The sequence below is a fragment of the Takifugu flavidus genome, chromosome 12 (genome assembly GCF_003711565.1).
Source record: "Takifugu flavidus isolate HTHZ2018 chromosome 12, ASM371156v2, whole genome shotgun sequence".
NCBI classification, from domain to species: Eukaryota; Metazoa; Chordata; class Actinopteri; order Tetraodontiformes; family Tetraodontidae; genus Takifugu; species Takifugu flavidus.
This window is the reverse complement of record NC_079531.1, coordinates 14,428,207-14,441,009: the sequence shown is the minus strand read 5'-3', so window position 1 is coordinate 14,441,009 and position 12,803 is coordinate 14,428,207. Positions and strand designations below refer to the sequence as shown.

Sequence of the window (12,803 nt, the reverse complement as noted above, 5' to 3'; positions counted from 1 at the left end):
TGTGATGTCACGCTGATAACGGCTGAGGGGCTTTAATGTTTGGCTTTGATTCAGAGCTCAGACGAGACGCCGGCTCAGCACAGTGGAACAAAAACAGACCGTAGCGTCATCGCGGCGTGTGGTGCCTGAATCCAGACCAGGAATCCAAATGGCTGCTCCTGAAGGCAGCGAAGTGCGCATTAATATTCATCACTGAATACAAAACCGGACTCTGATCCGCTTTTATCCATTTTCGCCGGCGGTGCCAGTTTTCTGTCCGAGCGTTTGACACCAGAAACATCTGGCGTGCTTTGATTTCTGCCTCGCCGCTGCGAGATGCCGCTGGACAAGAGGACGCTTTAACGGCGGTGCGGGTCAGAAAGCCCTCGTGAGGAACAAAGCGCCCGAAACTGACAATCGCGCCTCTGTCGATGCTCCAGGAAAACCGCTGTCGGAATAATGTGTGAAATGGGGATTTAAACGAGCAGGATTAGCTTTGAACAAGCTAGCTCCCACTTTCATTAGAAACACATTAGCGAGTCTCTTCACAGGGGAAAATACAAAAAAAACATATTTAAGAGCAAAAGCATCGGCAGAATCATAGTTAATGTCGTTAATCCATCTTCCTGTTGGCCTTCAATTAATCCCATTAGCAGGAAATTCATGCGTCGCGGACGTCAAATGAACTCCAGCGCCCGCACGTTTTCTCTTTCTCCCGTTACGGCACCGTCGGTAAAATCCAAATATTAATTGCTCCGACCGCAGAGGCCTGGTTTGGGGAGCAGGCCCGGCGGTAACGGTTTGAAAAGTCATTACCAATCATTGGACCTGTCGAGCGTGTTTACATCCACCACTTCCACAACGACCAGGTTTAATCTGACTTCCCATTCGAGGGGGGGGAAACTGGCGAGGCGGAACGCGTTTGAGACAGACATAAAGCAGACGTGCGAGTCAAAATAAACGCTGCAGAGAGGAGGCCGAGCGTGCGTGCGTGCGTGTGTGTGTGTGTGTGGTGTGTGTGTGTGTGGGTGGGTGTCGGGGGGGCGGATTACAGCCATTTCCATGAAAAAGTGACCTCAGCAAACTTCCTTTTTGGTGGAAAACAGACGACGGATAACTGGGAACTGTGGGTGACACGTCTGCACCATCACGAGGGCGCACGATCAGGGGATCCTGTCTTCAGGCCTGGCCGTGCACGCACGTGCGCGCGCCTGGCGGTTCCCGTGGGTGGCCGTAATGTGACAGCGGCAGTGAGGAACGCCATAACCCCGCGGTGGATAAAGAGCATCGCTTTCTCAAATCCGCTTAATCCGGAGCCTGGTTTTGCACAAACGCTCCACGATTTCCATTTTAATACACTTTAGGAGACGGACACGTCCGTGCACGGAGCAAAAGCCGTGGTGGAGAAGCACTGGGACGCGAGGGCTCGGAGCCACAGTGGGCTTTAGCCATCGGACGTGTCTGCGTGCACGTGCGAGCTAAGTGGAATTTGGTGCTTGCAAGCATGTAATTAATAACCAGCATTATTTGACTAAAGCTGATTTAAACACACACACACACACACACACACGCAAATGGAGTAGTAATATGACTTTGGCAGAAGGAATCATCATATTGTTGCAGCAAACACTCTTCCTTTATTATTTTTTATTTATTCCCCTCTCTATCACTGCGCCCCAAAATCGATGCACCAGCCACCGGAAGATGGAACGCAAAGCAATGCCGAAGGAACAGACGGGCAATCCCGCCGGAGACGCTTCGACAAAGCAGCCGGATTAAAAAGAGGCCTCCAAAAGCACTTCCAAAGAAAGTGTGCAGCCTCTCCATGACCATGATGAGATCAGAATATTCCTCCAAACTCAAAACAGCACATCCACTATTAATCTGCCTGCTGAAACAAGACTATATTGGTTAAAAGGCAGAAGAACCACATCCTCCAGCATCTGGTGATCCTGTGTGTGTGTGTGTGTGTGTGTGTGTGTGTGTGTGAGGGTCACAGAGAGTCATCAACAGTTGGAGAACAAAGGCAGCTTATTCATCCCGTTTAGGAACCTTTGCTGAAGGAACCTGCGCGAGGCGTCGCCTCCGCCGCTCGCACGCAGCGGCCTCGGAACTTTACCCGACTCCCACAACAAGACGGGCGGCGGGTGAAAGGGGAAACAAACGGACCCCTCCCGGAGAGGCGAGCAGACGCGCCGGGGCCCGCTGCGGCACCAGCGCCACTTATTCCCGGAGCCCAATGGCAACAGAGCACGGAGCGAAAGCACCCGCATGTGACTCTACTGTCAAAAAAGAAAAGAAAAAATCGCTGGATCCATACGTTGTTTGGAGTTCACGCATAATCCTTTCCATTGATAAAACGGTGCCGCGCGCCTGGCTCGCAGACCCACCAGCGCAGGGCTTCGGCACACATGCTTTTTCCCTTCTCCGGTTTTCCTTTAATTTGCAAATCTTGTAATCTAAGCCCAGAGCTGACTGAACCAACTTCTAAACCAGCAGTGCTGTCGCAGCCAAGGAGCCAATCTGTTTTCCATTTAAGTGTCAGGACGGCATCCTTTCTGGTGGTCACAGAAATCTGCTATTTCAAAATGATTATATGCTAAAAACAGCGCGAGGACCTTCAGTAAGTTTATGAACAGGCCCAGTGGAAAGTCCTGCTTTGCACCCGGAAGCCTTTTTCCTTCTTGCCTTTGAACGCAGTGTTATTTACCGAGCGCGTCTTCAGAGGGAAGAGCCGGGCCGTGACGTCCAGCCAGGGGTCAGTGTTCCTGCTTTTCAACGCGCCGCATGTTTTCGGCATTAGTCTGCGCCGGGACGCTGGGCCAAACCGTCCAAAGCCCTGCCCGTCTCCGTCGGCGGGGACATAGGAAAAGCAGAAGCAACGGCCGTGGCGTCGGGGAGGCAGGGGGGCGGCGGTCCCTGGAAAACATCAGGAGGGTGGTCTCCGCCGAGCCGCGGCTGAAGGCAGACTTCCTTATTTCATTTCCCAGGGAGGAAATATTGAGTTAAAGTTTGTGCTGCTCTGGAAAAGTGGTGGAAGTGAATGGCGGAAGGGTGAGGAAGACGGGCGAGGAGCCGTGGGGTCTGTCGCTTCCATTAAATTACCGACTGTGTCATTTCCATTTTGCCTGGTTGCGGCGCATTCCAAGCATAGCGCCACTAAAATTCCACCGTGGCCACACCAAGCGTCACCGGGCCGGCTCCACTTGGGTGCATGTGAAGGGTCCATAACAAGACTTGGGTGCACTTTGATGCCTCGTATTATTACAGAAAATCACTTTCAGATGTGGGTTCTGTGCCTCGCAACACTACAAAGGACGAAGCACTTTTCACCCCGGCGTGCACGTCTTATTCAGGCGTCGTGCGCGGAGGGATCGCTCCGGCAGAGGTGGCCTCAGATTCTCCTCAAATGGACCAATAAGCGGGAACCGTTGACCTCATTGGCCTTAAAGCACAAGTAAGTAGGAGTGAAAACAACATTAGGGCTAGGGTTAGGGTTAGGCTAACGCTAACTCTGGTTAGGCTAACGCTAACTCTGGGTTAGGCTAACCCTAGCCCAGAGTTCACACATATCCGTCTCCAACATGGCCGCTGGAACACATTATAGCCAAATGTGTTTCCAATGTTCTCAGATTCAAACAAATGCTCGGTTTGATTCGGACGGACGTGTTCACGCTGCTCGTTGATTCTTAGTCGTCCGACCAAAAGGACTAAAGAGAGGATTTAAAATTCAGTGGACGGGTTGTGCAAATACCACATCTTGGTCTTGGAACGTCTCAAACACTTGTCAGATAGCATCTATCGCTTTGATGTCAACCACGGGTCGGCTGTAGCTGGTCGCTTTGAGGCATTTCATTATGAGTTTAGCCTTAAACCTTACAGTAACACTATAGTCCCAGCTAAGCAGCTAATGCTAACCCCAAAGCCCTAGCCCTAACCCTAGCCTGAACCCTAAATTTAGCCCTAGTCGTAACCCTATCTGTAATACCACATCGATTAAAACCCTAAACCCTAGCCTTAAGCTAAACAAGCCCGAGCTCTCGTCCAACCCTAGTCGTAGCCCTAACCTAAACCCTATCCCCCCCTACATTTTACTGCAGGCCTATTTTCCTGGCTGAATCAGCAGCCTAGATTCAAACTCTAACCTTAACACTAGCCCTAGCCCTAACCCTAGCCTTAACCCTAGCCTTAGTCCCCAACATTACCCTAAGCCTAACTCTAACCTATGTCCTAACCCTAGCCCTAACCCTAGCCTTAGTCCCCAACATTACCCTAAGCCTAACTCTAACCTATGTCCTAACCCTAGCCTTAACCCTAGCCTTAGTCCCTAACACTAACCCTAACCCGAAGCCTAACTCTAACCATAGCCCTAACCTTAGTCCTAACCCTAGCCCTAATATTACCCCAAACCTTGACTGAATCAGCAGCCAACATTTAAACCCTAACCCTAAACCTTGCCCCACTCTGAACCCTAGTCCTAGACCTAACCCTAGCTACAACCCTAACCCTAGCCCTAACCCTAGCTTGAACACTAACCCTAACCCTAACCTTAGCCTGAACCCTAACCCTAGCCTGAACCCTAACCCTAGCCTTAGCCTAACCCTAGCCTGAACCCTAACCCTAGTCTGAACCCTAACCCTAGCCCTAACCCTAGCCTGAACCCTAACCCTAGTCTGAACCCTAACCCTAGCCCTAACCCTAGCGTTAACCTTAACCCTAGCCCTAACCCTAACCTTAGCCTGAACCCTAATCCTAGCCCTAACCTTAGCCTGAACCCTAGCCCTAACCCTAGCGTTAACCTTAACCCTAGCCTTAACCCTAACCCTAGCCTGAACCCTAATCCTAGCCCTAGCCCTAACCCTAACCTTAGCCTGAACCCTAGCCCTAACCCTAGCCTGAACCCTAACCCTAGCCCTCTCCCAGCCCTAACCCTCTCCCAGCCCTTCAGAAAGCAGCTGCATGCTGGATCAGCTCTTACCCTGAGGAGCCGGTGCTCTTGCAAACGCCCAGCAGGGGTCTCTTGTCTGAAAAGCTGTCCATCTTCAGAGGACCTGAAATGAGAGAAGATCCGAAGACGGTAGAAACAGCTTCAACAAAAGGCTGAACACCAACGCTGCGACATGTTTCCCTTCAGCTGTGAGAGACTTCCGAAGCAGGAAAACTGGTGACAAAAACTCGATAGAGCAGCAGAAATCTCCTGAACCAACAAGATCTTCCTGTTTGTTTTGAGGGTTCCAGGCTGGTCTTACAGGAGTTTAAACCCAGCACATGCATTTGTGATGGAAACCAGGGGGAGAGGACATGTAGCATCGGGAGCACTGATCCTCTATTTTCCTTGATTGTCTAATTCTTGAGGACGGACGGCGGATCAGGGGATTGAGCGGACGGGCCCGCCGAGACCAACGACGCTGCGATCTCTTTTGAGGACTGTAATTTGAGGCTTGACGGTAATCAGCCCGAGTTCCTGCGGTATGGCGTGAGAGCGACGGAGGCTTCCACGCTCCAGACGGGCTCTCTTCCCCCTTTCCTGTCTCTGTCGTCGGACATCGGTCCGGGCCAATCCACCCAGCCGCAGCGTAAACACGCTTCGGGGAGATTTGGGGGAAATAGCGTTTAATAAAACAAACTTTCTGAGGGAAAACGCGTCATTTAATGAGCAGCCCGACTTTGATTGGGCAGCGAATGGGAGCGTCAGCAGCTCTCCAGTTAATTACCGTATTTTCTGGACTATATGTCGCTCCGGAGTTTAAGTCGCACTAGCCAAAAGCTGCTTAATAAAGAAGAAAAAGAGATATACAAGTCGCACTGGACTATAAGTCGCATTTTGGGGGAAAATTTATTTGATAAAATCCGAGACCAAGAACATACATTTCATCTTGAAAGGCAAATAGCAATCCATTAGCATGGATTAGCAATAGCGTTACGGTATGCTAACGTAACAAATTCAGCTACATGACCCACAACGAACTGAGTACGTGTCTGCTTTGTTAACGTAACATATTAACAATCCGATAACTATAGCATAAAGAACATCTGAGCAAGTTTACCAAACAATCAAGTCTAACTAGACGAAGCACCGCTTCTTCTTCTGCGTCGCTAAAGGAACTCGTTCCTCAGGTACACACGCCTAGAGCGCCCCCTTGTGGTTGTCAGTGTGGAACTAACGAACATGTGAAATTCTGTAATAATGTATTTATACAAGTCGCACCCCCTGACAAACTATGAAAAAAAGTGCAACTTATAGTCCAGAAAATACGGTAATTTAAATCAGGACAGGCCGAGCGGCCAAATCGCTAAAGCAAAGCTTGCTTTGTCATACCCAACACCTATTTTGGGCTCTCTCCCCGACCACCCACAGCCCGGCGGCCCCAACAATGGCCCCTTTAACGCGGCACCACAGTGCAACGCTGTTGGCACCCTGGCAGATTGGGATCGGCTTCCTCCCCTCCAGAAGCGAAGCTCATTTTCATGTTCTGCCGGGGAGAATCGCCCCCCTCATGCGTCGGGCAGCTATCTGCTGCTTCTTATTACTGTGGCTTTTTTGCTTTCATCCGCTTCCAGCGCGCTTCAAATGTCGCCATTGTACGTTGTTGAAATATGCCAAAAGACCGGAACAGGGATGGAGGACAGAACGGAGGCTTTTCTCACCAGAAAACGCTCCGAACGAGCAAGATTCTGGAAACCGACCCAGGATGAGCCCAAACAGAACCTCCAGCAGTAGAAAAACGATCAAACTCGTCTTAAAAACTCATTTAAAAGCTCGATTTCCTCATAAAAAGGCCTGATTTCAACCCATTTTGAGGTTTGAGGCTTCGTTCTGGACGTGAAGGTTTGTTGAAGCTGAAAGATCCCGATTCCGGACTGAAGATACTCACTGATATAAGGAGCGGGCAGGATGCGAGCAGCCCTCACCGGACCGTGACGCACCGAGAACAGCTCCTGGGCTTCCCCGGCCAGCTGAAAGACACAAATAGAACGGCTCGGTTTAGCTTCTGCTGGCTAATGCCTGCGCTACTTTAGGACTTATACAAAGAAATGCTGGTTTTGCCCTGATTTAGAGGCTCATTTGGTCTCAGTCATGTCCCTGCCCCTCACCTACAGCTGGAGCTTTACCTCCCTCGTGACATTTAGACACAAAAACAGAGCAGAAGCAGAAGAGATTTAGACTTTAGGCATTTTAAACTGGAATAAAAGGGGAAAGAGGGTTATTTTGGTGTCTGCTTCACCTCCAATGCAGCAAACATCACATCAATGCTCTTACATATGTGCGCCTGCCTGTTCCAGTTGGGCTTCCATGTGTTCCTGTGATACCAGTCCATTAGGTCCGTGGCCAGCGTGTGTCGGCACGCTGTTCTAAGCACACAATGCCCCACTTTTGTTCTTCTTTATGGATTAAATTACAGCAAAACCTGCATTATCACTTTAACAGTGCTTTAATCTGTTTGTTTTAAGTCCTTAAACCCATCGCGGGGAGATGATCGCTCGTCTCTGCAATTAGTAGCCGTCCGGAAGTGGCGGATTTGGGCCCGTGTTGTTCCCTTTTTCATTCAAAGTGCTGGAGGCCTGACGGTGGCAGATTAACACGGGGCACACGAGCAGGTTGGACCCGCGCTGGCATGGGGAATAAAAAGGCGGCTGGCGGGCGGAGTGGGATTCCTGCACGGGCAAATGGACCTGCAGCGGGGAATAATGGAATTTGCTGGATTAAAATGCGGCCCAGAGGTTAATGCGTGGGGTTATTGTGCATTACCGGCCGCTCATCCTCGCCTTACATGGCTCTGTGTGACATACACTTCCTCTGACAGCTATTCCCACCATTACATTACTGGCTCTGCCTATGCAATATGCCAAATTGCTTCCCCCCCTTCTTCCCTGCGTACAGTGTATTTATTATATTCATTTCATCCGGGGCTGGGCCGGTTCTGTGGGGCCTCGCTATCTGCGCTCCTGTTTTAATCTCCCAAATGTAATGCCATAAGCTGTGAACAGATATCTGGGCCATTTTCACAAGTGAGCGTGCTCACTGCCAGAGTGCCGGACATATTGGAGATTTGGAGGGAGCAGGTGCTCCGGGGATCAGAGCGACGGGGGCGCGTTCGTGGGCTCCTGCACCGGCGAGCTCACCGGCGCCGGGCTGAAACGCACCACTCCGCTGAAGTCAAAACGGGCGAATTCGCCAGCAGAGGTGGATTAACTGGACCTCCTCTGTGTGTAGGACTCATTTAGAGTCCATGTTTCTGAGCATGTTCTGCATTAGAAGATGATCTTTCCTGGTTTTAAGTCTCTATAAAATCAAACTGGTTTCAGGAGGGGGGTTTCCTGTGGAATCTAAACACAAAGGGGGCTGAACACCCGTGGTGTGAACTTAAAAACAGCAGCTGGAGGAAACAGACGACGTCCACCTGCTGGACATTCCTGGCGCGGAGGCAGCTCCAGATCCTGGTGCTTTTGTTTCTCATCAACACCAACGACGCCACTCGTCAATAGGAGATGTCCCGAGTTCTTATCAGCCAATCTGGGCTCACGTTAGACGTTTCAGCAGCAGGTCGACAACAGAAAACAGCCAATCGTGGACGAGAGCGGAGTCGGGCCGGCGGGACGAGCTCCAGAGCAGGAAAATGGTGCCCGGAGCAGGAAAAGACAGTCCTAAAGTTACACCCTGACCCTTTTTATCCCCTAATTGCTTTATCTTTGGTGAAAGGCTGCCTTTATAACCCAGAAGCTGCGTATCTCCCGTGGTGTTATCACGCCTGTAAAACTGGAGACGGCGATATTCTCAACACACGAGGACAGATAATTAGCCCGCGTCGCTCCGCCTGTTATCAGGCGGCCCTGTCAGCGTCCGAACCAGCGCTCCGGATTCCCCGTCACGCACGAGTACGCACACGTGTGGCCGCACACGCTCGCCGGGCCATTACGGAGGGTGTTGGTGTAGCAACTGTCACAAACACTTCACGGCCACTCCGGAGGCTGAAGCCAAGCACCTCCAGTGCTTACTTAAAGCCCTGGGAAGAGAAACACACCCCAGGAACATCCCGTAAACTTCCAAAACTGGGAGAAAACACCGCCGAGCGACGGCGCGGAGCCGAATCCGCGTCGGGTTCAGCTGAAGCTTGACGTCAGGCGCGCGAGCGCACGTGTCGCGTGGCTAAAACAGCTGTAATCCTCATCGCCAACAAATTGACCGTCACAGAAAATCTGCGAACAGCTGCCACGTCACCCAGGCCACCCTGGGAGCTCGCAGGTACCGTCAGGAGGAGGATGGAGGGCTCTGGTGCTTTTGGAACGGGATCTTTGGGAGGATTTGGTGACAGGTTCTACGGTAGAGGTGATCCCTGCTGGGTGAACTGTTCAGGCACACTGACGACAAAGTCTAGAGGTTAAGTATAGCTCCAGCCACACCCTAGTGTTTGCATAGATACATGAAAAATAGTTTTAAAAACACTTAGGCTAAAACCATGCTCACATGAGTAACTCATACATTTAGTCCCAGCTTTGTCTCAAAGGTCAAGAGGCTTAAATAGTCCCGTTCGGCTTCAGAGTCGAAACACCGCCCTCTTGTGGCCAACGTCGACATTGGCTGAACTGCATTAATATAACTGAACTGCATTAATATAACTACTACTATAGAATAATATTAATAATTGTAATAAATGAATACGTTTAAAGGTTTATGACACATTTCAAATCTGTACGCGATATTTGAGCATCAGAATTGAGAATGCTACAGAAATTTAAAAAAATCTGTGACCACTATTTTCTGCTGATTAGATGACACTGTACTTATTATTTATTTTATTATTATTATTTATTTTATTATTATTTATTTTATTACTTATTTTTGGAGAAATTACCTTCTGCTGGGTCAGTGTTTCACTTTAAATAGACATAGAAGAAACAAAATAAAATTGACTTAATGCGGTCAATGGTGACACCTAGTGGACAATGTGGGGCATTTTTAAAGATTTATTTTTGCATTTATTGGTGTTTATCTGCTGCAATCACCTCAAATATTACTGTACAAATTCATTTTCGCCGGTGACATCAGCATAAAGTTGATTAATCAAACCAAATCTTCCATGACTGTCTAAATTACCAGGATATACTTAATTTAATTGCAAACATGACCTGTATTAAGCTTTAGCAAATTAACATGGAGCTAAATTTCTTCATTTGTTTCACTGCTGTTCATCAGCCACGTGGTTGTTTGGACATGTCTCAACAGGCCTGAGATGTGTAAATATTCTGGCCAGAGCTTCTTGACCTTTGACCCCCCCATCAGGACACAATACTTACAGAACGCAATTTGTCATCTTTGCAGCGAAAGACTAATAATTTAAATACCGCCTGAAGAGTTTAGACCGATGTCATCACGCCAAAGCCAAAGAAGACAAGTAAGGAGGGTGAATTGATGATTTCCCCAGGTGGTGTGACTCACCGAGATGCTCCAGATCTGCATCCCGTCTGTGTAGCCGATCATGAGGCAGAGCGGCGGCTCAGCGGTGCCGCTGTGCATCTCCAGGAACTCGGGATTACGGGCCGTGTCTGGAACAGACAGTTCAAAGAATAAACTATGAGAGAGGGGGGAAAAAGAAAAAGAACCGCTCGAAACAATCTCACCGTTGATGTCAGCCTTCTCGAACCGAACCCAGATGATCTTCTCCTTCTCGTCGGTGGGCGGAGCCCCAGTATACGCCTGCGAGTTTAGGGATGAAACACACATGATGGATCCACACGACACCGACAGGAGATTCTGATGAGCGATCGGGCAGAAGGTCAGGGTACGAACGCATGTATGAGTGAAGACATGAACCTGAGGGACGACGTCCTGCAGGAAGGTCACCACGCTCTCCATGTAAGACTGCTCCCTGGAAGACAAAGGAAAGAAGCAGAACTTGAAGAAAGTCCAGCAGCTCAGCTGCACAACAGCTTCTGACACCATCTCTGTCCTTACGTGACGGCTTGTGCTCGAACCAGAACTCCTCCAGCACAGCGACTGGGTCTGCGTGGAGAGTCCGATGCCATTGTGTCTCCGTGCGTTTGGTCTCCTACAACTCCTGGATAAGACACGAGCACAGACTTAGCATTTGGAAGTGTGCAATCATGTCCAAATATTACATTTAATATCATTCAGCACAACCCAAGTCAAGCCTGTAATTTGTGCTGGTGAGTTCAGCCAGCTAGTAACAGTGATCCAAAATTGACCAGACTTTTCACGTGAATTCCAGTCTCAGATTGAGATGATTCCCAAAGTATCAGCGCTAGAGGAACAAACAAAGTTAAAGGTTTGGAAGGAACATGGAAGCGACCTTCATTATGGGGACTTTAACATGGACACCTAAAATGGGTTCAAAAGCTTTGGGGGAGTGTTTGACCTGCAACATGAACTGACAAGGACTTGTGCCGTGCATGTCATGACCATGAGCACAAAAATCACCAACAAATTAGTTTCTAATCAGCTGATTATTTGAGCAACTTTTACTAAACGAGTCACTGCTCTGCTCCTCTGCGTGGTGCGTTCAGGCACTGTGGGAAACGGCGCCTATCCACAGTGAAGCTATTCAATCCTGTTGTCGTTCAGCGTTCAAGCATCACTAAAGCACAGAAAACAGTGAAACCTGTGTCTTCCGACATTTATTCTGCAACCACCCGGTGATGGTTAAAGGGAAAATGCCGGTTAAATCCACACTTTCAATCATTTTTCAGGATAATGCATTCATTTTGTTAGCATGCCATCAGTCAGACAAATGTAATCCGGTAGGAAAATAAAAACAATATTAGGTTACAGAAAAATGACCCAGTTAAAGCCTCAAACTCTGCAGCTATAGGAGAAGAACCCAAGTGTCGGAACCAAAAAAAGACACCAACAAAAGCAAAGAACCTACAGCAGAACCTGCTCCTGGAACGATGAGCTCCAAAACCAAAACACTGGGATTTCCGCTGCTAGCCGAGACCGATATAGCTGGTTTTGACCACTAACTAGCAACTACAGGGTCAAAATCAGCACCGATATTGTTACTGACTAAAACTGAAGTCTCACATCGGTAGATAAGGAGCCAGCAGCTAAGTAAGTTAGCCTGCTAGCATTAGCTGATAAAAACTCCCTCGCGGTGAATAACGCCACCACTGACGCCTCCAGGCGAGACATAGATCAGTCATATTTGAGAAAAATGTCGATTTCTCCCAGATGCTGCTGCTCACCTGTGCGCAGAATTCCGCTGAGATCTTCTGTTCGACTTCGTGTGCTGCTGTGAAGGAAAGCGTCAAAACACAAACACAACAGACTTGCGGAACAACGTTGTGCAATTACGAGCCAATCAGCGATCAGAATCACATTCGTTCGACCAATCAGAGAGCGGCGAGGGCGGGACAAACAACTGTATCACAAAATCGCGTGAAACGTGTAAAACCAATAAACCGTTATTCTGTGGAGCAGCGACTGAGTGGTTTCATGTCAAATGTCATCTGCACTAAGTCTTTATTTTTAACTTTAAATAGTCTTATTATAAATATATGCAGCAAGGCTGCTACTACATTACATTGCTGTTGCACAAAGGCTACACTAGAATGTAAACAGAGTAGATTTAAGAGCTGTATTTCCTGAATATAAAGCTGCTGTTAGACGTGTCTTAAGCACTCACTGGGTTCTGGTTGGGAAAAAATGTGATCTTTAATGTTATGCAAATGGTTGAGTTCCTTATTGGATATGAGGAGTGTGATTTGAAAGGATTTGAGATCCAAATCACCTATTTGGGTTAATTGAATTACAGATGCTAACAGATGATGGTTCAGTTGCTAACCTGGTGTGGCAGAAATCAGCCAAA

At 48.8% G+C, this 12,803-nt stretch overlaps 1 protein-coding gene across 1 annotated transcript in view; it reads right to left on the bottom strand.

The window, feature by feature from the left end:
* bcas3 (BCAS3 microtubule associated cell migration factor) overlaps positions 1-12,339 on the bottom strand; it is a 175,055-nt gene extending 162,716 nt beyond the window's left edge. Inside the window, 7 exon segments of the mRNA XM_057050594.1 lie at positions 4,958-5,030; positions 6,855-6,936; positions 10,418-10,524; positions 10,600-10,675; positions 10,793-10,847; positions 10,934-11,036; positions 12,181-12,339. Of these exon segments, the coding sequence (XP_056906574.1) occupies positions 4,958-5,030; positions 6,855-6,936; positions 10,418-10,524; positions 10,600-10,675; positions 10,793-10,847; positions 10,934-11,004 (464 nt within the window). The 5' untranslated portion in view covers positions 11,005-11,036; positions 12,181-12,339.
* Between the last annotated feature and the right edge of the window lie 464 nt (positions 12,340-12,803).